The 23,722-nt window shown below is 43.7% G+C and overlaps 1 protein-coding gene across 1 annotated transcript in view; it reads left to right on the top strand.

The window, feature by feature from the left end:
* Nucleotides 1-23,722, top strand: part of Sap130 (Sin3A associated protein 130) — a 75,548-nt gene that overhangs the window by 7,629 nt on the left and 44,197 nt on the right. The window contains exons 3-10 of the mRNA XM_032885348.1: nt 2,484-2,719; nt 3,583-3,741; nt 5,138-5,249; nt 6,247-6,371; nt 9,078-9,202; nt 20,902-21,049; nt 21,144-21,234; nt 21,420-21,527. Of these exons, the coding sequence (XP_032741239.1) occupies nt 2,484-2,719; nt 3,583-3,741; nt 5,138-5,249; nt 6,247-6,371; nt 9,078-9,202; nt 20,902-21,049; nt 21,144-21,234; nt 21,420-21,527 (1,104 nt within the window). The remainder of the gene's footprint in view (nt 1-2,483; nt 2,720-3,582; nt 3,742-5,137; nt 5,250-6,246; nt 6,372-9,077; nt 9,203-20,901; nt 21,050-21,143; nt 21,235-21,419; nt 21,528-23,722) is intronic.

Below are 23,722 nucleotides of genomic sequence, written 5' to 3'. Positions count from 1 at the left end.
TCAGACAGCTACATCACCAAAGCCCACCCCAGCATATGTGACTAGACAGCGTACAAAAGCTGGAAACTAGAGCACACTGCACATCCTACCAGCAGAACAGCAGGTTGGCCTGTGTCCTTTGCAGGCAGCCTGGCTGCTCGCCTGTTTGTGGTGATGTCGCTCCTGAGAATGCCTCAGCAGGCCTTAGAGCTCCTTTGTACTTAAGGAGGGACCTGTGAGTCTGCTCAATTTCAGGGAATTCCTGAAACCTTTGAATTGTTTACTTCCTGAGCTTATTGAGATGCAGGATGTAATGTTTCACCTCCCCATAGAACATCTGGTGTCTTAAGAGCATCTCTTAAAGATGAAAAGGTTTGTCTAGAGGAAATTACTACACAACAGTGACTTAAACATTTTTGACTAAATGAAGTTCATCTTTAATGTATAATATTGAATTTATCAATCTTGTCAGCAGAATAAATTCACATTTAATGGAGTATCAACAATGTTCCATTGAAAATAACAGATGTAGGGGCTGGAGAGATGGCTCTGAATTCAGTTCCCAACAACCACATAGCAGCTCACAGCCATCTATAATGTGATCTGATGGCCTCTTCCAGCCTGCAGGTAGAACCCTTAGATACATTCCTAAACAAAGCAGTCTTTTGTAGGATATCTTCCAAAAAACAGTGTTCTTCAGCATTCACAGGGTTGCTTTTTCCTTTATTGAAAATCATTTTTTCTTCATTAACGGATTCTTTTTTGGTTTATTCATTTATTATATATAAGTATACTGTAGCTGTCTTCAGACACACCAGAAGAGGGGATCAGATCTCTTTACAGATGGTTGTGAGCCACCATGTGGTTGCTGGGAATTGAACTCAGGACCTCTGGAAGAGCAGTCAGTGCTCTTAACCACTGAGCCATCTCTCCAGCCCTCGTTAATGGATTCTGATTACAGTCCTACCATTCCTCCCAGTTTCTCCCCACCTGCCCTCCCCTCCCTTCCAGATGACCCTCTCTGTCACTTCTTAGAAAACAGAATTCTGAGGAATAATAATAATAAAATAAATATAAAACAACCAAACAGGAAACAGCCAAAGAAAAGTACAAAAGGGGCTGGAGAGATGGCTCAGCGGTTAAGAGCACTGACTGCTCTTCCAGAGATCCTGAGTCCAATTCCCAGCAACCACATGGTGGCTCACAACCATCTGTAAAGAGATCCGATGACCTCTTCTGGTGTGTCTGAAGACAGCTACAGTGTACTTATATATAGTAAATAAATAAATCTTTAAAAAAAAAAAAAAAAAAAAAAAGTACAAAAAATGCATATAGATGCAGAGAAACCAATTCACATATATATGAATCATAAAAATATAAAACCTGCATAATACATATCCACAAAGGACCTATAAGGTGTCAGGAGCGAGGGGGGTGGGGGTGGGGTGGTGAGCCTTGACTTACTATTATGAGACAACCTCTGAATAGGCCATTGAGTCTGTGTTGGCCATCTACTGTTGGGCATAGAACCTACACTTAGGAGTGTTTGGTTTGCCCAGTAAGACTATCTTGAAGAAGATTTGCAAGTATCTTTCAACACTCAGAAGGCTGAGACAGGAGGATCACAAATTAGAGACCAGCCTGGCTACAGAGTTAAACATTCTCTCAGAAAACAATGGAATTGTAGTATATCCTTAGTGTACTTTCAGCTATTTGAGAGTTTTCGTTTAATTTTGTCTATCAGTGCGCATGTGTGTGAGTCAGAGGGAAACTTGCAGGTGTCGCTCTCTCCTTCTACTGTGCAGTTCTGGAGATCAGTCAGGCAGTCAGGCTTGGCAGGAGGTGCCTTTTCCCATTGCACCATCTCCCCCGGGTCCTATTGGAGCTACTGTCAGTGACTGTCAGGATCCTGTGTTCTTATCCCACAATTCCGTCTCTTGGCTCCACTTTCCACGAGGACAGGCCTAAAAAGGGGCTGGAAAGATGGCTCAGCACTTGAGAGCACTTCTGCTTCTGCAAGTGCCTGGGTCTGGTTCCCAGCTCACAGCCACCTTTAACTCCAGTTCCAGGATGTCTGAAGCCCACGTTTGCTTCTACGGGCATCAGGTGTACATACATGTAGTACATGAAAGCAAAAGCAGTTATAAGAGAGAGAGAGAGTTAACATTTGTCAGAAATCAGGCGAGGCAGGGGATTGCTGCAAGTTTGGGTTTCGATGGGTCTACATAGTGAGTTCCAAGTCGCCAGGTTATATAACAAGACTCTGGAAAGCCCTACATGAGAATTGGTCGTGACGTACACATGTAACCCAGAGACCAAGACCGGAGGATCACAAATTAGAGGCTTGGTTGGACTTCAGTGGTGAGACCCTTTCTCCATAAAGAAAACAGCATCACGAGGAATTGATCACTATTTCAGTCCTGACCTTAACAGCAAGGGCTACTCTGTTTTATACTGACTACTCTTAGAAAGAACTGTACTATTCATCCTAATATCTTCACTAGTTAACGAGGAGGCTGGCCGAGATGCTGATGTTGGTACCAGGGAGCACGTGGGCCCTAGCAGCTCCCTGCCGCCCCGGGAAGAGAAGCAGGAGCCAGTTGTGGTAAGGCCCTATCCACAGGTACAGATGCTGCCCGCACACCATGCTGTCGCCTCAGCCACTCCTGTCGCAGTGACAGCCCCGCCAGCACACCTGACACCAGCAGTCCCACTCTCTTTTTCGGAAGGACTTATGAAGGTAACAGTTTAAAGTTCACGGTGAACCACAGCTGGAGACAGCTTGCCCTTGAGCAAAGCTATCCGAGTCTTAGGTTGGGTCCTAGGGTGCTTCCTCAGCTTTTCCCCTCTGGCTGTCAGTTCAGTCTTCACTGTAATGTAGAGGTGTACTCGTCTGCAGTGATGAGGGTGTCCTGGGCACTTGTCGTCACAGGAGTTTTCTGTTACCCTTTTTTGTTGTTGTATTTTTTTTATCAATTCGCTTATTTGTTTTAAAATGAAGTTTATACTATAATCCAGGCCGTCCTGGAACTCCCCATGTAGACCAACCTAGCCTCAAACTTGGGACCGTATTCTTGGGTCTGCCCCCCACTTACTGGGATTGTAGGTGATGCCACCATGTTTGATTCTGTGGTATAATGTTGATAATTGCTCAGCTTACATATATGCTAAGTGAGTTTGATCTTGGAACTCTTTCCCGTGGTTTGCTTTAGAAGCTGACTCACTCGGGGGTATCTGAGCTTGCTCTCTGTGTTACTTGGGTTAATGTTTTAGTTACTGAGAGTTCTGTTTACTTCTGTGCAGATGTGAGAGGCAGAATTGTGTAGAAGACAAGGCATGTAGTGTGAGCAGTACAGATCCAGGCTTTCTCCCCAGTTCTGCTTTGTACTTTCTGTGTCTGAGTAAGACGTTTAGCTTGTCTGGACATTTCGTCCTCTGTTCTATAAACCACCAGTAGTTCTGCAGAAGAGCTGTGCTGACAGGTGAGCCATGTGCTGCCTGTCTCATTTTGTACGCCTCTGCGACTGGACGTGTGTGCTGTTAAACTGAAGTGCACCTCTAGGCAAAGCTATTGACACGTTTCCTGCACTTTTCTATTTGCAGCCATCCCCGAAGCCCACCATGCCGAGCCGTCCCATTGCTCCTGCTCCCCCTTCTACCATGTCACTTCCCCCGAAAGTTCCAGGACAGGTTACTGTTACCATGGAGAGCAGCATCCCTCAGGCTTCAGCCATTCCTGTGGCAACGATCAGTGGACAACAGGTTATTTTCTCCTCCTGACTGTTAGTTTTCTAACGGCAGCACTAGCTGTTGATCATTGTGTATTTAACTCCAGGGATGCATAAGCAGTGTCCTAAATAATTAAATGGTTACTGGTGCCCGCAGAGAGAGAACAGCACTGAATCAAAAGGATTCAGCTTAGTGGTTAGGCTGTATCTGCTGGGCATATCCTGTGCCAGCTACTATGCTCCCTCCCTGATAAAATCACAGATAGTTACAGAGTTACAGCCTTCACGTGCTTAATTAGAACGAGACAGTTCTGAGGTGAGACTGCCTCCCAGCAGGATTGTTGGAGGCATCCTAGGTTTTCTTGGGGATAGTAGATGTGTAGCAGGCTCTGTCTGCGCTCTGTTTATGAACATTTACACCAAAGTCTCCTGTTTGAACTTGAAATTTTAATTGTATTCCATTATTTGTAGTTGATTATTTAATACTTTGAATTATCACACTTATTTGTGAAGAAACTAAATCTTAAGATTCTTTTCCTTTGGTTTTTTTTAAATATTTATTTATTATGTATAAGTACACTATTGCTATCTTCAGACACACCAGGAGAGGGCATCAGATTCCATTACAGATGGTTGTGAGCCACCATGTGGTTGCTGGGAATTGAACTCAGGACCTAAGGAAGAGCAGTCAGTGCTCCTAACCACTGAGCCATCTGTCCAACCCCCTTTGGTGTTTTTAAGAAAAATTAATATTTAAAAAAGATGCCCTGTCTTGTTCTCAATTTAATATGCTAAGTAGTTTCTAGAAGTCTGGAAATGTCATCTGAGATGCACTTACATCAGTGCTGGAATACTGAAGGAGTGAGCTGAAGATCTTAAAGGCAGTATCTGTTGGATTAACTGACATGCACGTAGAAATCTTAAATAGCATAAACAGTAATGGATACAAAGATCTATTTAAAAAAAATAGAGTGGTGGGTAAATGAACCTGTGGCCAGGAAAGGGAGAACAGGTCTAAAAGACTGGTGCAGACATGAGTTACTACAAATAGACCGTCAGGTGTCTCCTCGGTCCGGGGTCTGGTAACTAGCTCAGGTGCACTCACTCCTGACCTGCTCACTTACAGGGTCATTATTATAACACAGTAGAAGACAAAGCTCCCGGAGCCCTTTCCCTGGGTGCCTCCCAGTTAGATTGGGTGTATGCAGGGTAGTATAGCCGTACACAATACTCAGTATCCAAAAGGAATGGCCTGACTCAAGACCGTACGTCAATCTTGAATCATACATGCTTTTGCCCTGGAAATCTCCAAAACAGCATAAAGGAAAAGGAAAATTTTCAAGAATAACCTGACCCAGTTTGAAGGAAAGTGACTTTCTGTAGGCAATAGCTAAGACTGTCCTCGTGAACATTGTCACTGTTTCTTCCAGGGGCATCCCAGTAACCTGCATCACATTATGACCACAAACGTTCAGATGTCCATTATCCGCAGCAGTGCTCCCGGACCCCCTCTTCACATCGGCGCTTCCCACTTACCCCGAGGTAACAATGCACACTGTGCTCCGTTAGGGAAATACTATAGCAAAGAGACGTTGGCTGGAGGACAGGGTGACAGCTTAAAGTGACAGGGCAGTGGAGATAAACCTGCAGCAAGACCGACTTTCAGCCCGGCATGTTGTGTGCTCCCTACAGTTACCTTAGAACAAGTCTCTGGTAATCTAAAGGAAGAGAGTTTCGCTGTCATTTTCAGGCAGTCTTCCTAGGTAACCCAGGCTGGTCTCAGACTTGGGCTGGGCTCCTCCTGCAGCTTCCTCCTGAATGCAGATTGCAGGTACACAGCACTACTCCTGGATGGTTGTGCTGTGTTGTGTTTGTAACAGAGCCTTGCAGTGCAGGCCTGATGAACCTAGAACTCAGAGACCTGTCCTAACTCCCCTTCCTGTTACTGTGATTACAGAGTTGAACCCACACCTGACTTCCAGTGATACGTTTACGAAAAATGTTGATTAAAGTTTTAATATCCTGCAATAGGATTGACTTATAAGTTAAATACATTGTAATCAATTTAAGGAGTTTTAACCTTCCATTAGAACGTAAAACAGTTGGAAATTGTTGAGAAAAATCAAACTAACAAATAGAACCAGGTTTCCTCAGAGCTGTCATAACCTGGCAGTTTGCAACAGTCATTCATTGACTCTCAGGAGTCTGTGCTGTTAAGCCTACCGTAGTAGAAATGCTGAGACACTGTTTGCCTTTTCACACTGTATCCGTCTCACCAAGGTCTCACGTATTACTAGTGACGAATGTGTTTGCGGCTTAGACACAGTCAGGCAGTGGCACTATACTTCCTGATTATAACCTAAAATGCATATAAACAAATCGAAAATCAAAACACATTCCTTGAGTACATATTTTCTTAATTTTCTTCATAAGTGTATGTAGTGTAGTGGGGCTGAAAATGCACACAGTGCCGAGGCTTGCAATTGGCTTTGTTAAGTACTGCTTCTGTAGGCCACACTGATAATCTTTGTCTCTCCAGGCGCAGCAGCTGCTGCTGTGATGTCCAGCTCTAAAGTAACCACGGTCCTGAGGCCAACTTCCCAGCTGCCAAATGCTGCCACGGCCCAGCCAGCGGTGCAGCACCTCATTCACCAGCCAATCCAGGCATGTCGGGTCAGGGATGCTCAGCAGCATGACTTCAGTTTGGAGGATGCCCTTTGAGCAGTGCAGGTGTAGAACGGGGACAGTAAGAGTCCGATGGGAAAGTGACAAGTAAGGTGCTAGAGCATGAAGAGGAGCGAGGAAGACGGTGTTGGCTACAGTGCTGAGGAAAGGCTAGCTAAAGTAGAGAAGAATTGAATTTGGATAGAGCTCTGTGAGCACCAAAAAGGTTTATGTACATTTTATGCATAAAAATAATTGTATCCCTTTTCAGGTTGCTTTCAACTACTAAATGCATCTCTGGTGGTCCCCCTCGCATCCCCCCACCACACACACTTAGACACCCCATTCTTCCATGTTGAAAATCAAGCCCAGGGCCCCTTGCATGCCAGGCAAGCACCCTAGTGCTGAGCTACACTTGACCCTTGTTTATTTTTACTCAGGAATTCTGTAGTCTCGGCACTGGAGAATGATGCCGTGTCAGGAGACGCACTTCAGACGAGACGGCTCAGTAGTGAGAGCGCTGGCTGTGCTTGCGGAGGAGCCAGGTCCCCATTGTCAGCACCCACACGGTGGCTAACAACCATCCGTAACTTCAGTTCCAGGGGACCCAGTGCTCTCCTGACCGCCACGCGTCCTGTGTGCGTGCACTGCACAGTTACTCATGCACATACACATACACATAAAAATTGTCGGGGTTGGGGATTTAGCTCAGTGGTAGAGCACTTGCTTAGGAAGCGCAAGGCCCTGGGTTCGGCCCTCAGCTTCGGAAGGGGAAGAAAGACTTAGTGTTTCTTCTAAATTAAGGGCTCTGAAGACATGGAGTGTGATCTTGATTTTATGGATCATGTACTCTTTGAAAAATGCATCTAACTTAGTTACATAGAGAAGGTAGAAATTCTAGTACTTTCAAGCGTCTAAAAGGTAATATTTGCAAATTAACTGCTCTCTTTAAAAGCAAACGTGGCCTACTGTGGTGACACACGCCTTTCATTTCTGCACTTGGGAGAGACAAGGGCAGGCAGAGCTGTGTGAGGTCTAGGCCAGACAGACCTACGTAGAAAGACAATATCTCAACAAAACAAAACAGTAAGCGGATGTGGTAGCCCATGTCTGATCCCAGACATTTCAGGTAAAGCACGAGAGCCAGAAATTAAATATCCTTAACCACAACAGTGATGCCAGCCTGGGTTCCATGAGTCCCTGCCCACAACACCCCCCACCCCCAGGGGAAAAATATACAGAACTTAAACTTTGAAAGTAAAGCGAACGACCTTCCTGCCAACAAAATACATGACATTAATCCTCAGAAAGATGTATGGAATACATCAAAAGTTAAGGAGACTTAGGACCAGGTCAAAGAGCTCACTCGGGGAGAAAGCAGCGGTGGCGGTCCTAATGCGGTGGGGAGCAGCAGATGAGGGCGGAGGTCACATAAGGGAAAGAGCGGGCACTGGGGCTTGAGTCAGTCAGGGCACTTGTGCCAGTCTGGAGAGCCTGCGTTCATCTTGGTCCTACATGGTCCTCTCATACCACACTCGGGTGCACAGTAGCACATGCTCGGCGTCTACACGCACGCACATACAAGAGGAAGAGCAGGCAGGACTTGGTGATTCATTGCATCTGTGAAGGTCAGGAAGAGGGTGAGTCGGGACTCCGGTGATAGGAATAGTGGGTGATTGATGGCATCGTGGAACTCCTTGGTCAGATTTTACACAGGTTCAGTAGTAAGGGTTAGGGCTAACGATCTGTGTGAAAATGTAGAGATTATCTGAACACCTGAGGGTTCTCCCCATCTGGAGCCCTGTGACTCCTGTCAGCAGAGTGAGTTTAAAATGTCCACTCAGCACCACAGTCTACTATGGAATGCCAGGCCTAACAGTTCAATCCCAGTTGCTACCAAACTAGGGCAGTCCTTTCATTCTAGTTTTATTAAAAAGTCACGGGTGGGCTGGAGAGATGGCTCATCGGTTAAGAGCATTGACTGCTCTTCCAGAGGTCCTGAGTTCAATTCCCAGCACCCACAGGGTGGCTCACAACCATAGTGGATCCGATGCCCTCTTCCGAAGTGTCTGAACACAACTACAGTGTACTTATATAAATAAAGTTAGTTAATTAATTTTTTTAAAATTCATGGGCTATCTAAACAAGATAGGAATGTGTGTGTTTGTATTGAGACAATCTGATTATGTAGCCTTGGCTGGCCTAGAACTCTAGACCAGGCTAGCCTGCAGTTCACAAAGATTGACCCGCCTCTGCCTTCTGAGTGCTGTGACAAAGACTTGTGCCACTACACCTAATATAACATAAGAATTTCCCTGCCTGTTCAGCAGTGCTGAACCCAGAACCCTGTGAGTGCCAGTCACGCATTCTTCCACTGAGCTCATGGGTCCTGCTCTAGCATTTCCTGTTCTCTCCCCACTCTCACCCCTGCCACTTCTTTGGTTTCTGAGGTAGTTTAAGTAGTCCAGGTAGTCAGTGTTCCGGTCTCCGCCCCTCGGGTGCTGGGAGTATAGGCACAGCACAGTTCTGGCAGCTCTTTGTCTAGCATAACACACCTAGAAAAGTGGGAGCGCTGCGGACTCCCGTTCATCCAGGCACAGGCAGCTCATCTGGAGGCTTCCATCTCAAAACTGAGTCTCAGGATTTGGCTTGCTGGATTTTGTTTTGTCCTCTGCTTTAAGTGAAGTATTTCTCCTCTCCCCGCAGTCTCGTCCACCCGTGAGCACCTCCAGTACGATCCCTCCTGCTGTAGTAGCGACAGTGTCAGCCACCAGAGCGCAGTCTCCCGTCATCACCACCACGGCAGCACACGCTGCTGACTCGGCGCTCAGGTACAGGGCCTCCGTCGAGTCATCTCCTCTCCTTTCGCTTTATTGAGTGTTTAATTGAAATGCTTCCTTCTGAATTGTACTCTAGATCGGGGCTTCTTAAACTTTGTCTCCCGAGAAATTTCACATGACCCTGGATATCTAGGTATATAAAATAAGTGCACAAACCAAACATTTACTGATAATAAATCATAAAGAAATGTAATTTAAGGTACTGGCAAGATAGTTCAGCAGTTAGGAATAATTGTTGTGAATGAATTGATAAATCAATGAATGAATACTTGTTACTCTTTCAGAGGACCTCAGTCTAGTTTCCAGCACCCGCATTGGACAGGTCACAGCCACCTGTCACTCCAACTCTCGGGGACCTAATTCCTTCTTCTGACCCTCACGTGCACACACACACACACACGATAAAAATAGATCTTTAAAAAGAAGTGGAATGTATTTTAAAATAGCTCTTCACTATATACATAGTAATTTACCATTTATTAAAGATAAATGCAAGTCTCCCAGCAATGAGGTGGCCGTGCTATTTATTTTGACCTAAGGAACTATCTCTTGGCTCAGTAGACCTTCAGTTGACACAGCCTCTTCAGCATTTCACAGAGTTGGTTGATGTTTTGATTTTATGCTTGTCAGTATATTCATGTAATAAGTACTACGGAAGGCTTAAACATTTAGGACTGTTTGCAAAATTGTTGGAAATTCTATTCTAATCCCATAATTTTTAACTATAATTAATGTAATTCAAATTGGGAACTCAAATAAGTTTTTCTGTTTGTTTTGTGGGACATGCTTTGCCCACGTGTATGTATGTGTGCCGCATGCAACTAATGCTGTGGTGGTCCAGGGGGCATTGGATTCCCTGGGACTGGAGTTGTGGGTGGTTATGAGCTGCCATGTGGGTCCTGGGGATGGAATCTTTGCAAAAGTGGGCAGTGTTCGTAACTGCTGAGCCTTTCCCCAGCCCCTCTGCTTTTAATTAGCATGCAAGGTTTCCATATGGCTCTTTCCACACTCAGTGGATGCGTATATGAATGGGTAAGCATACACCACAGCACGTGGAGATCAGAGGATCACCTCAGCGTCTGTCCTAACCTTGAACCTTGTCCGGGACAAGGGCTTTTTATCCCCCCTCAGCATATACCAGACTAGCCCATGGTCTTCCAGGCATTCTCCTGCCTCTGCCTTCCCTTTCTGTAGAAGCACTGGATTCCAGTCAGTCGGGCTTCATCTTCTGCTTTTATGTGGGTTCTGAGGGTTCAAACTTGGTGTCTTGTGTTTGCACAGCAAGTGCTTTTACCCTGACAGATCTCCCTAGCATTAACTTGGTTGTGGGGACCTTCCTCTTCTCTTTCCCCAGGCCTCCTCCCTCCTGCCTCCTGTCTTCTGGCCTGATTAGTTCCCTTTCCACATTAAGTCACATGTATTCCATAGCCCCTCCTCACTCTAGTTTCAAGGTCTATACTCATACACTCGCATGCTCACACACACACACACACGCACACACACACACACACGCACACATGCACATACACGCACACATACATAAAAATGAAAAGCAAGGATTTGTAATTGAGAATTTACCTGTTGGTTGAGTCTAGGTTGCCTCACTTAATGATTTCCAGATCCATGCAATGTCTTGCAGATTTCATTTTTATTACTAAATAAAACTCCACGTGTATGTGTACCATGTTTTTGTTGCCCATTTTTCTGTGGATGGGCATCTAGGCTGACTCTTGGCTCCTTGCTCCTGTGAGTGGACCCATGGTAAACTTGAGTATGTAAGCATCTCTGCGGAGGAAGAGGTCTCGGGACTGTGCCTGGGGGTTTACCTGGGTCTCATGGTAGGTGTACATTGTATTTTTTGAGAAACCTCTACCCTCCATTACTGAGTTTACATGTCCGTCTTGGGTGAATGGAGGTACCCCTTTACCCACATCTTCACTAACAGTTGTTTCTTTCTTTATTATTTACTTATTTTGTGGATTTATGTGGCCGTGTACATGCCAAGATAGACTTAATGAAGTTAGAAGTCAGCTCTTGGGGGTTTCCTGTCCCCTTCTCCATGAAGGCCCCAGAAGGCCCTCAGGTCATGAGGCTTGGCAGCAGGCGCATTTAGCCCTGAGTTACCTTGCTGGTCCATTTGTTTTCTTGACAGTGATCATTTTGACTGGGGTGAAATGGGATCTGCAAAGTTTTAATTTGTATTTCCTTGATAGTCATTTCTGTTTCTTCTAAGAACTATCTGTTTGTTCATTAGGCCATTTATATATTGGAAGTTTTCATTCCGTTTACTGTTTACTATTTGTAGTTCCTTATATATCTTGTATATTATCACCATGTTAATAATAACTGACAAAATAAGTGTAAATTATATAGATATATTATATATAAGTATATATACATAGAATATATAAACATGTAATATAAATATATACCCGCAAAAATTTCTACCACCTCCAATCTGACAAACGTTCCTTGTGCTATATAGAAACTTTTTTTTTTTTTACTTTTCTATTTTTCGGAGCTGGGGACTGAACCCAGGGCCTTGCGCTTGCTAGGCAAGCGCTCTACCACTGAGCTAAATCCCCAACCCCTAGAAACTTTTTAATACTATATAATGCCTTTGGGCAAGTCTTGTGGTTATCAAACTGCAATTTTCAAATCAGGCATTCACTTTATACTAAAGAGACATCCTAATTTGATACTAAGATGCTAAGAGAGTACCTAAAATCTTCATTTTTTATAATTAAAGTATGTTTCTGTAAGGGTAGAAAACTTTGTCCAGGAAAACAGTGCGGCCTCGAATATGAGTGTGTCAGGCCTTGTCATTGCCTAGACCACATAGTAGTGCCAAGTGCAAGTGCTGTGGTTCAGAGAGGCTGAAGAGGAGTACTCTGGGGGGGATGAGCATCCATCTGACTGAAGCGAGTATAAATTCCAATCAAAGGTTGAAGCTACAGTGCCTATCTTTGGCTGCAGACAAATCACAAGTTCATTAGCTTCAGTGGGATGATTGGGTGTTTCAAAGGGGATGCTAATAGAATGAAGAAATGTGTAGAAAAGCTAGGTGCTGAGACAACAAACTCCTCTGTTGTCTCAGACAGCCAGGAGGTTAGGACAGGGATCACTTGAGTCCAGGAGTTTGGCCTAATCTGGGTCATATAGGGACCTATATTTAGAAAAACTACCAAGCCATAGAGGTTAAGTCTGGTTGGTGAGGGATAACTGTAGAACCATTTTTTTTTTTTGGTAAATTCGGATTATTTTATATTTATTTTTAATATTTCTCAATATGTGTGTCTGTTTATAAGTATGTGCACATGAGTGTGGGTACCTGCAGAGGCCAGTGGTGTCAAGTACCCCAGGAGGTAGAGTTACAGCCGGTGTGACCCACATACGGTGCTAAGACTAGAACTTGAGTCCCGGAAGAGCGTCATCTACTCTTAACCAGTGAGCCATGACTTCAGTCCTCAGTTTGGCTTTTATCTGTGAAGCAACTGAAATTGTTGTCAGTGGGTGGTTGAAGAGGCCCCTGTGCTAGAAGTCAGAACCTTGCAGTTATCGACTGTGGGTGTCTTGAGCACACCCAAGGTGGGTGAGATGAAGAGGTCTGGAATAGAGCGCCCAGCAATTTTTAATTGGGATGCTAGAACTTCTGTTCCCTACTGTCTGGGTCGGTGATACCTTGCTGTGAAGAGATCTATAACCAAGGTGACTCTTACAAAAGGATGCATGTGATATTAGCTATAAATTTTTATTACATTCAAATGATGCGATGAAATTTGACTTGGATATACAAAGATAACTAGGTGTAGGGCCTTTTTAAAAATCAGGTTATTAAAGTATCTTTTCCTGTGTATTCCTGAGCATTTCCGTAAAACGTCCTGTGGTTTTGCCAAATGAATGTTGACTATTCAGTCACATAAGCTTTTGAGTGCTTCCTCTATATTAGCACTGCTCTTAGCATGAGATATACACTGGTAAATTACACAGGAAAAAGCTTAATTATCAGGGTTTTTTCTGCTTGCATCTATAATTATAATAAATTCCTAATACCCAGTTTCTTTGTGATCTGGAGATAGCAAGTATAAACAGACCAATTTCTATGAAAAAAGTAGAAGAAAAAATTGAATGCACCGGGCCTGTGTGGTTCCATAGAGTTCTCCTAAATTCTCAAAGATAAACCAGTGTAGTGAACGTGGTTCCGAGTACAAAACATAAAACTCCGGAGAGGAAAGAGAGGTGGCGAGGCCTCCTCTGGTTAAGTACATTCAGTACTTTATCTCCATCCTTTGACCAGTTTCTTTCCTCTGATTTGTCACTTGATTGATAAAATGTGTTTTTCTTCAAAAAACGACCTTATGTGTGTTTGTGTGTGCACTCACACCAGAGCCCAGAACTTTAAACTTGCCTCACGTACTCTCCTGGTGATCGGTTCTCCAGATCTAAAAGATTTCTTACCGTGGAGGAGCAATGTTGTGACTTCACTGCTCAGGCTCGTCTCCTAGAACTTCCGCCATGGTTTGTTGCTGTGCTCCTCTCTGTTCTAGCTGTTTCTGTGTCTGTGTTCACTGTTACTCGATGCTTTCTCTGAGTTCTCCATAGTACGTACTTCTCCTATCTTCTCACGCTGGGTGGCGGATCTCTAAAAGTCTGAAGCTAAGCCTGGTTTATCTTCTGACCTCTTAGAAGACCTTAACTACACATGTGACTTCTCACCCTTGTTACTTTATGGAGTTCAGCACTTTTCTTTCCCACTATTGGGCTTTCAACCTAGGGCCTCAGGCATACAGGGAAGCACTCTCCACTGAGCGGTAACACCATCGCTAAGATCTGATCTGCTCTGACTGTCACATACAGTTCATTTTTTAATGTATACCTTTTCAATCTGTAGCATACAATGGTATTTATAAGTTTCCTTAGTTAGGCATAGTGGTGTACACCTTTAGTCCCAGCACTCTCGGAGGCAGAAAGATCTCTATAAATTTGAGGCCAGCCTGGTCTACAGATCAAGATCCAGGACAGCCAGAGCTGCACAGAGAAACCCCTCTCTTGGGAAGAAAAACAAAGTTTTCTCAAATTCTTTCTATATTATTTCTACTTTGTTTTATTAGGAAGTGGTGCCCAATTATCTCTATATTGTGTGTGTGTGTCTCTCTCTCTCTCTCTCCTTTTTTTTTTTTTTTTTTAGCTTTTTCTCTTTAAGTTGTGCTCGTGATCCTCTTTGGTTTGGTTCAGTTCAATTCGGTTCGGTTCGGTTTGGTTTTGTTTTTTAAGACAGAGTTTCACTGTGTAGCTTTGGCTGGCCTGAAACTCAGAGGTCTGCCTGCCTCTGCCTCTCAGTGTTGGAATTAAAAGTATTGGCACCATACTGGGTCTCCTCGTCATTTCTTAACTGTTTTGTGTGAGATACGTTCTTGCTGTGTTGCCCAGGCTGATCTCAAACTTCTTGGCTCAAGATCTTAGCCTCAGCTCTTTCAGCCCAAAGTAGCTTGGACCACAAGTGTGCAGAATCGCTTGCTGCTTCTTGCTGTGTTTACTACAGCATCAGTTCCCATGTTTGCCTCTCTATCATATCATCATGCCCGAAATAACTGAGCAGTAACTAAGCAGAAAACTGAAGCTTCTGTCTGGACCTCCAAGCACTGGTTTTGGTCTCCTTCCTGTGAGCGTGGATTTGTCTCGTTTTCGTTTCACAGATGCAGTTACTTCTATGAGTTTCAGTAGATTGCGATTTCCTAAACACACACACACACACACACACACACACACACACACACACACACGCACGCTCTCTCTCTCTCTCTCTCTGATCCACTCCCACCACCACCCATCCCTCCCTCTCATTCTGTAGCACCAGGCTGACCTGGAATTATTATGCTGCTATCTTAGCCTGGAACTCTCAGCAACCCCTGTGTTTACGCCTCTTAGCTGCAAGGGTTTTAGGTGTGAGCCACCATGTCTGGCTTTGAGTTTCCATCTTTGATTTAATTTTGTTTATTCTAAATGAACTATCTGTAATTAGTTCTTTTCATAGCCAAGGCAGCACACTGAGTTAACACCCAGTGTCCTATTCCTATGTTAGTTTTCTTGACCACTACTTCTATCCTGTAGTTGAAGATGGGCCGCTCAAAATAGAAAAGTGTCTCTTCCGTGGGTCACAGCATATTACATGTGGGACCCACTGACCCATATTTCAGTTCCTTGTTTAGCCCTATATCCTTGGCTTCTAGCCCTCGGAACTATCCCACCTCTGATTTCACTGCACAGAGAAGTCAGGAGGCTGAGGCAGGAGGAGAGTAAGTCCAGAGCTAGCTTAGGTGATTTAACACGTTTGAGAGTCAGCTGAGCTGCAGTTAGACCCTGTCTCAGAACAAAAGAAATTTGGTTCCCTATGCAACTTGGGAGGAGGAAAACAGTTGACTACTTTATTATTTAATAATAAAATATCAGAGAACTTTGCAAGTTATAGAGCAGTTTCTACCTGGATGGCCTTACTTGACAGCTGAATGCATTTGGCAGAGGAGGTTTTCACCAACAATGGGTGTTCATTTACTCGCTGTGTCTTAAAATCCCCAGCACATCCTCTCCCTTCCCTCCCCCCGACCATCCCCCAGTTTGTCCCAGAACTCGTCTATTGAGAGCGCTGCACCTCTCTTCTGTCCTCTTGTTTCTCCTTCACTGTCCCTTTGGTAACTATTAATCTTTGAGTACTTCTTTTTGATATGTAATACCACAAGCTCACTCTCCTTTCTCTGCTTCTCTGGTTTTGAAAATAGCAGTTTTTTCCAGATATGCTGTGTTCTAGTGAACAGTAACATTCGCACCTAAGGACTCGGTTCTAAGGTGTTCATCGTTCTAGGGTGGCATTCCTTTGAATCCTTTTCTGTGAACCAAGACTTCCGATTGAAAAGGTGTGTGTGTGTGTGTGTGTGTGTGTGTGTGTGTGTGTGTGTGTGTGTGTGTAGACAGAGAGAGTAGAAGACAGCCCTATCTGTCAGTCAGTCTTCAGGTGCCATCCCTCTTTCGTTTGAGACAGGGTCTCTTGTTAGCCAACAGCCCGGGTTAGCTGGCGTTTTACGTTTCGGCAGAATCTACCTGTCTGCCTCCAACCATCACTTGGGTCATTGGGACTTGAACTCATGTCCTCATGTTTGCAAGGCAAACACTTTACCAACTGAGCCATTTCCTGGCTTGTTTTCTTAGATTTCATGTATACGTATCTTTTCCTTAGACTAAAAATGTTGCTTCCTTAAAATACTAACATAAGTACTTGCTATCCATCATCGTATGATAATCCGTGATACACTAAATCAAAGCTGAGGCTCTTCTTGTTCTTTAGTCCCTTATAGATTATTACTGCCAATCGATCACTGAATTAGCTCAGTGAAAAGCTTTCTCTGTTCTCAGACTGCATTCCACTAACCAGAGGAGGAAGTATTCAGAAGTCATTTAACAGTGATTCTTTTCTCTGTGAGGTGCAGTACCAGTATCTTTTTAAAATTATTACTACATTTTATTTAGATGTTCATACATATGTGCTCAGTCACGTATGTGTCGTGGCATACATGCAAGTCAGAGGACAACTTGCAGGAAGGAGTTCTCTCATTCCACCATGTGATCTGTGCATCTAGCTCAGACCACCCCCACCCCACCCCACCCCGGCTTGTTGTCGTGCCCTGACCTCCTGAGTCATCCTTCACTCACTTCTCGTTCTGATTCATACTCTCATTTCCAAAATACAAAGGTTCAGGGTGTTGTGCAGGGAACAGTGTCATTCTTCTGCGTCTAATACACGTTTGCAGGTTCCTCGAGTTTCTTTCCCTTTGCAATGCAAGGCTACCTAATTTTGTAGTGTGTTCTTGCAGTTTATTATAATTTAGCATAAAGCTAGATTTGCTTGTCTGAAATTGTTCAAAGACAAAGCTTCATAAATATGGCCTTGTAAATTCCCTGTTTCCTCCACATTGCCATCTGCTCTTGGCAGGCTACCCTCACTGTCTCCATACTCGATATTCACGTGACTCCAAAATATAAGAGCAGAAGAAGATACTTAAGAAGCATTTACTTTCCTCAATTCTCATTTACCAACTTGCTTTGCTTCTCCCATTTTTTAATTTCTTTTTCAATATAAGTCTCCTTTTAACTTTATTTTTAGTACGAGTTCTATTTTATTTTATTTTTCCACTGGAGGGCAGTTTTTCAGTGCTTAAGAAATGGGGCAGCACCAGCAGGTCTAAATTGGGATGTGACTGTTCACACTTTGAGCTTCATAAAATTGATTGCCACCCACATGGTTGTGAATAGCACAATTCATAGAGCATTGTCTGTTCAAACGGCTTGGAAAGCTCTTGACATTGCAGATGCTCACTCTGGAAATGGTACTGGCACCAAACTCCAGTGTTTTCTCTTTTGTCTTGGAAGGCCCTTTTTCCCCCTTAAAGATTGGTTTATTTTTTCTGGACTTTGCTGGGCATTGCATGCATGTGGTACACAGATATACATGCAGCGCCAGTACACATAAAATAAAATCCTAAAACATAGATGGATACAAATTTTATACACGCACGCACGCACGCATGCACACACCTCCGTATTTTGCTAGACATGAGAGATAATCCCGGCACTCAGAAGGCGAAGGCAGATCTCTGAGGCCAGGCTGGCGTCTGGTCTGCTTAGTTCAGTGGAAACGCCCTGTCTCAAAGAGATCCTGTGTGTGTGGGTGTCCTGTATTTGGGGAGTGGGAGGGATGGTGTAGCAGTGAAGAACTCTACTCTTCCAGATGACACAGCTTCGCTTATTTTTACTTCATGAGTATTTTTAATACAGAATTCCTCACAAATTGTCAAGGTGTCCTATTCTCTGTCTTGTTCCAATTTCACTACGTGTGCTGCAGAAGCAAGCGTGTGTGTGCGTGCGTGCGTGCGTGCGTGCGTGCGTGTGTGTGTGCGTGTGTGTGTGTGTGTGTTCCACATGGTGGAGGCTAGAAGACGCTTTTGGATGTCCTGGAACTACAGTTGGGAGATGGTCGTGAGATGCCGTGTAGGTGAGGAAACCAAGCCAGGGTCCTCTGCAAGTTAACCACTGAGCCACCTTTTTAGCCCCGTCTTTAGGGGTTTTAAGGACTCAGACACAAAGTTGACTTATAAATACAGCCAAGGATGACCTCGAACTTCTGATCCTCTAGTGTTTACCTTCCAGGTGCTGGACCTACCCACGTGCACCACCACACCTGGCTTACGAAGCGCTGGTTACTGAAGCCAGAGCCTCAGGCATGCCAGGCTCACTTTGCCGACTAAGCTGTATCCTCAGCCGCTCTGTCTCTCCAAGGCAGCCTTTTACAGCTTCTAAAATATTCTTCCAATGCCCGTGCCTGCTGATGCATTCACATTTGAATAGGTTTTTATTTTATCCCTTTTACCCCTAAAGAATGTTTACTTCTTTCTCCTGCTTCACATTGTGGTTTTGTTTTCTTTTTTTCATATAACACATTGAAAGCTTTCCATTTTAACACCTAATATTCTGTCACAGTTAATAGCACTAGAACAACCCCTCATGACTGGATTCAGGGTGTGTCTAGTCCCATACTATCATAGATAATGCCATAGTACATGTATATGCACATTTTACACTATGCCATTTTTCATTTGTGCAAATACATTTAACAGATTGCAAAAATTAATCAGAGAACTAGGTAGTTAGAATTTTCTATAGCTAATGTCTGATTACCTGCCTCAGTTTTTACCAGTTCATACCTCATACTGTAACTGTTGCTTGAGATGGCATCTCCCCTTCGGTAGCCAAAGCTGACCTGGAGAGTTAGGCTCCTCCTCTCTTAGCCTCCCAAATGCTGGGATTCTAACCGTGAACCACACTTGTGTCTCTGAATGGTAAATACTTATGTGATAGATTTTGTTTTTGTACAGTTGGAGGCTGGCTTCAAACGCGGTCCTCCTGGCCTCGCCTCCTCAGTTACTGGGTTGTAAACACGATTACCCATAATCATGCCTTCCTTCTTGTTTTCTTTGTACGTTTCTTTACCCAATGACCGAATTCTTAAAGTGGTTTGAGCTCCTGATCTCATGCCTTACCTTCCAAGTGCTAGGACTGCACGAACGTGCTGTCACAGCCTGCTTCCCTTTCTAGGAATGAGTTGAGGGTGGTGGTCTGCCTGTGTAATCGCAGCACTTAGGAAACTGCGGCAGGAGCCTAGGAACTTGAGTCAGCCTGGGCTACATAGTGAAACACCATCCAGAATGATAATAGGAGAGGAGAAGAGGCATCCTTTATAATGTATTGTCTGTGTGTCTATGTGGCACGTGTGCAGAGATCAGAGGACAGCTTTTCAGAGTTGATTCTCTCGCTCTACTGTGTGGGTCCCTCACCGCAGCCTCAGGAAAGAATTCTCCCACCATGTATACTTTTAGTCGCCAAAAGTCTTTGATTCTTTCAGTATTTATCCTGGTAGACCATGAGGTATGGATCCAAATTTTTCTTCTCAAATAGCTACATAGTCCCTAAATATGCTTGCTTGTTCCATTGTTTGTTCTTTGTTTATGAAACAGGGTCTTGGTCTAGTGTTTCTCAGGCTGGTCTGGAACTCTGGGCACAGATGATCCTTGTGAATCTTGTGCCTCAGTTCTTGAGGCATAGAATTCGGGCATGCCCCACCCCACTACTCAGTGCAGTCCTATAAGATCCCCTTTCTCTGAGAAGCCAACTTGAGTCTTGCCGTCATTCCAGTTTTGCAGCTACCAGGGAGTCTAGTGACAGTGTGTGCTTGCGTCCCTTACTAGTCCGTCAGAACCACAGCCTGTATTGCAGCGAGGTTCTTCCACTGAGTACAGATGGTATAGAACTAGGGGAAGGTCAGGGCTTCAAATGTCTACATAGACGAATCATAGGTACTTGTAATCTTTCCTTAGGAAGCTTGTCAAAAATTCATAACATGAGAACTTCATTGTTGGGCTGGAGAGATGGCTCATCCGTTAAAAAGGCTAGGCTCACAACCAAATACATAAGAGAACTTCATTGTCTGTCTTTGGTATTTTCCACAGCAAAGTGTGATTGTTATAAGTATGTTCTTTCAACTGTCACCAAGTATCTTCCAAAATCCTGGAACTTAGAAGGCAAAGATCTCAAGTTCAAGGCCAGTCTGGGTAACAAAGTAGACCTTGTCTTATAAGGCCCGGGTCAGATATAGGTCGTGGTAAGTCCTTGTTAGCATACTCAAGACTCTCTTGGTTTCCTTCTGTAGCATTGGGGGGAAAATGGTGGACCAGAAAGATGATTCAGAATGTGACGCTCCCTCTATACCTGATACCCTGAGCTTAATCTCAGAACCCACATAGTAGAAGAAGAAAAATAACTACAAATTGTCCTCTGATCTCCACACATACTCTATGGCATATGTGTGCTTACATACACAGATTAAATAAATGTATAAGAAATTCTCAAAAGTGTTAACTGCATCATGACTATGGGTTAAATTATACATTTTTTTGGTGTATATTGCTACCCTTGGAAACAAGATGGCAGTCAGCCACAAGAAAGAAACCCAAGGGCCACTTATTTCATTATTGTCTTACCTGAAACTTAAAGTTTGTATGATCAGAAGGACAAGATGCCTTCCTTGACTAACTTTGCTGTGTCTGGGTGAACTTAGAAGTCACATGGTACCTTCTTCCCCACAGTCGGCCCACGTTATCTATCCAGCACCCACCATCTGCAGCCATTAGTATCCAGCGTCCTGCACAGTCTCGGGATGTGACAACGAGAATCACACTGCCTTCTCATCCTGCACTAGGAACGCCAAAACAGCAGCTCCATACAATGGCTCAGGTAAAAACGGGTTAAACTGCCTCAGGGTTGACTCCGGCTAGAGTCAAATAGAAAATATTCCTGTGTATAACTGTGTTACGGGGTCCCCTCACAGAAAACCATCTTTAGCACTGGCACACCAGTGGCTGCAGCTACAGTAGCACCTATTCTGGCAACCAACACGCTTCCTTCAGCAACCACAGCTGGTAAGTCAGTGATCCTGCTCTGTCAGTGGACCAGGCAGAAATAAGGCAAGTGTGCTGGGCACGGTTCTCATTTTTCACCTTCAGAGGAAAATTCTCTCTTCCCCAAGAGCTTTCCCAAGGGTTTGAGGAGTCTGCAGTGTGTACAGGAAAACTGCTGTTAAGGATGTTTTTTACCCTCTTTTCAGGATCTGTGTCGCACACACAGGCTCCCACAAGTACAATTGTTACCATGACAATGCCCTCCTCCCATTCATCCCACGCTACTGCTGTGACCACTTCAAATATCCCGGTTGGTAAGTGTTGGACATTTCCCACAAAAGCCTTTGAGGAATTTGCAGCCCATATGACCAGGCCTTCCTGTCAGAGGTGGTAGGATTGTTTCCTTATTGTTGATTGTCAAAGCCACTCTGAATTTGACGTTGTTTACTCAGTGTGTGTGTCCGTGAGTCTGTGTTCAGTATACATGCAGCCACCTCAGGTTTTGAAACAGCGTCAGTCACTGAAACCTGGAGCTTTCTATTCTGACTGCTAATTGGCCAGTGAGCCCAGGAATTTGCCCATCTCTTGTCGGTCGGATTACAGGCCACAGTGCTGTGCTCACCTTTTTCCATGGTTTCTAAACTTTCCATGGTTTCTAAACCTAAAGTTTTAGCAAACCCTTTACCATCTCCCAGCCTCCAGAATTAAACTTTTATTTTATTGTTTATTTTCTATCTGAGTTTATTCAAATCACTGATTATAGCTTAGCTCTTTCTTTTCTATAACATCACAGTCATTCTAGCTTGCTTCTGCATCATCTGTTTTTAATAATTTTTTATGTTTTGAGATTAAAATGCATAATTTTTTCCTTCCCTTTCCTACTTCCAGCCCCCTCCTCTTCCTCTTTGAAATTCATGCCTCTTTTTTAAATTATTGTTATGTATACATATATAAACATTGTTATGTATACATATATAAATATTGTCATGTATACATATATAAACATTGTTATGTATACATAAACATTGTTATGTATACATATATAAACATTGTCATGATGCATATATAAATATTGTCATGTATGCATATATAAATATTCTCATGTATACATATATAAACATTGTCATGCATGCATATATAAATATTGTCATGTATACATATAGAAACATTGTTATGTATACATATAGAAACATTGTCATGTATGCATATATAAATATTGTCATGTATACATATAGAAACATTGTTATGTATACATATAGAAACATTGTTATGTATACATATAGAAACATTGTCATGTATGCATATATAAATATTGTCGTGTATACATATAGAAACATTGTTATGTATACATATAGAAACATTGTTATGTATACATATATAAATATTGTTACACATATTCCTAAATACAACCTGCTCTGTTCATACGTTACCAGTGTGTGCATGATCTCAGGGCTGGCCACTTGCTACTGGATAACTTGGGGCAGCTCCCTCTGGGAAGATCGTTTCCCTACGCTCAGCTTTCCCCAGTTATCAGTAGTTGTTTGTCTAGGGTTGTGACCCCGTTTTCTCCCTTCCATGTGAGCATGTCCGTTGGTACAGTCGTTGTTTAGGCCTGGTTGATAAGACTTCATGGGTCTCAGAACAGAGCCGTTCCACTGGTTCCTACAAACCTTCCACCTTCTCCACAACAGTCTCAGAGCCGCAGGTACAAGAATTGTGTTTCCCTGTGGGTTATCTGTGGGGACTGAGTTCCACATGAGCTCCTAATTATCGGTTGTGGGTTGTGTTTTCTGTGATGGTCTGTTGAAGTTTCTTTGATGAGGACTGAGCTCTGCACTTATCTGGATGTAAGGATAAGTATGGAGTTGGGGACTAACACTGGTTTAGTAAAGTGGTGGTTGTTGGTTTTCCGAGAGAGAGAGACAGAGAGAGACAGAGAGAGACAGAGAGAGACAGAGAGAGACAGAGAGAGCACGCCACGCGCACATGTGTTTGTGTGTGTGTGTGTGTGTGTGTGTGTGTGTGTGTGTGTACTTACTTTACAGGACTTACAGACCTCATGTAGTTTTAGGTAGATAAATAATAATTGACATTCAAATATTATTCTACTTACCCCCTCCTTTGGTATTTATCCCCTTCCCCCATCCTAATAAAATCGGCCTTCCATTTTCCACTTTTCCCTCAAGTCATTTGGAACATGCTATTCTCTCTGAATTGCTTCCCCGTCCCTATGGTCTCTCTTTACTTTGCTGCTTTCCATAGTTACTACAGGTCATATACATGTATGTTCACACCTGAAGACTTGGACTTCCAAACCACATTGCAATGCATGCAATATTGGCCTTTCTGGGTTGGGTTTCCTCACTCATGGTGTTTCGTAGGTCCACTCATTTACCTGAAAATTCCATGATTACATTTTTCTTCGCAGGCGGCTGGAAAGTATTCCATGTGTAGTCACACACCATTTTCCTGATTCCTTCATCAGTTGTAGGACATTTACTTTTCTTCG

The sequence above is a fragment of the Rattus rattus genome, chromosome 15 (assembly GCF_011064425.1).
Source record: "Rattus rattus isolate New Zealand chromosome 15, Rrattus_CSIRO_v1, whole genome shotgun sequence".
In the NCBI taxonomy this organism is placed as follows: Eukaryota; Metazoa; Chordata; class Mammalia; order Rodentia; family Muridae; genus Rattus; species Rattus rattus.
This window is presented reverse-complemented; position numbering and strand designations above follow the sequence as displayed.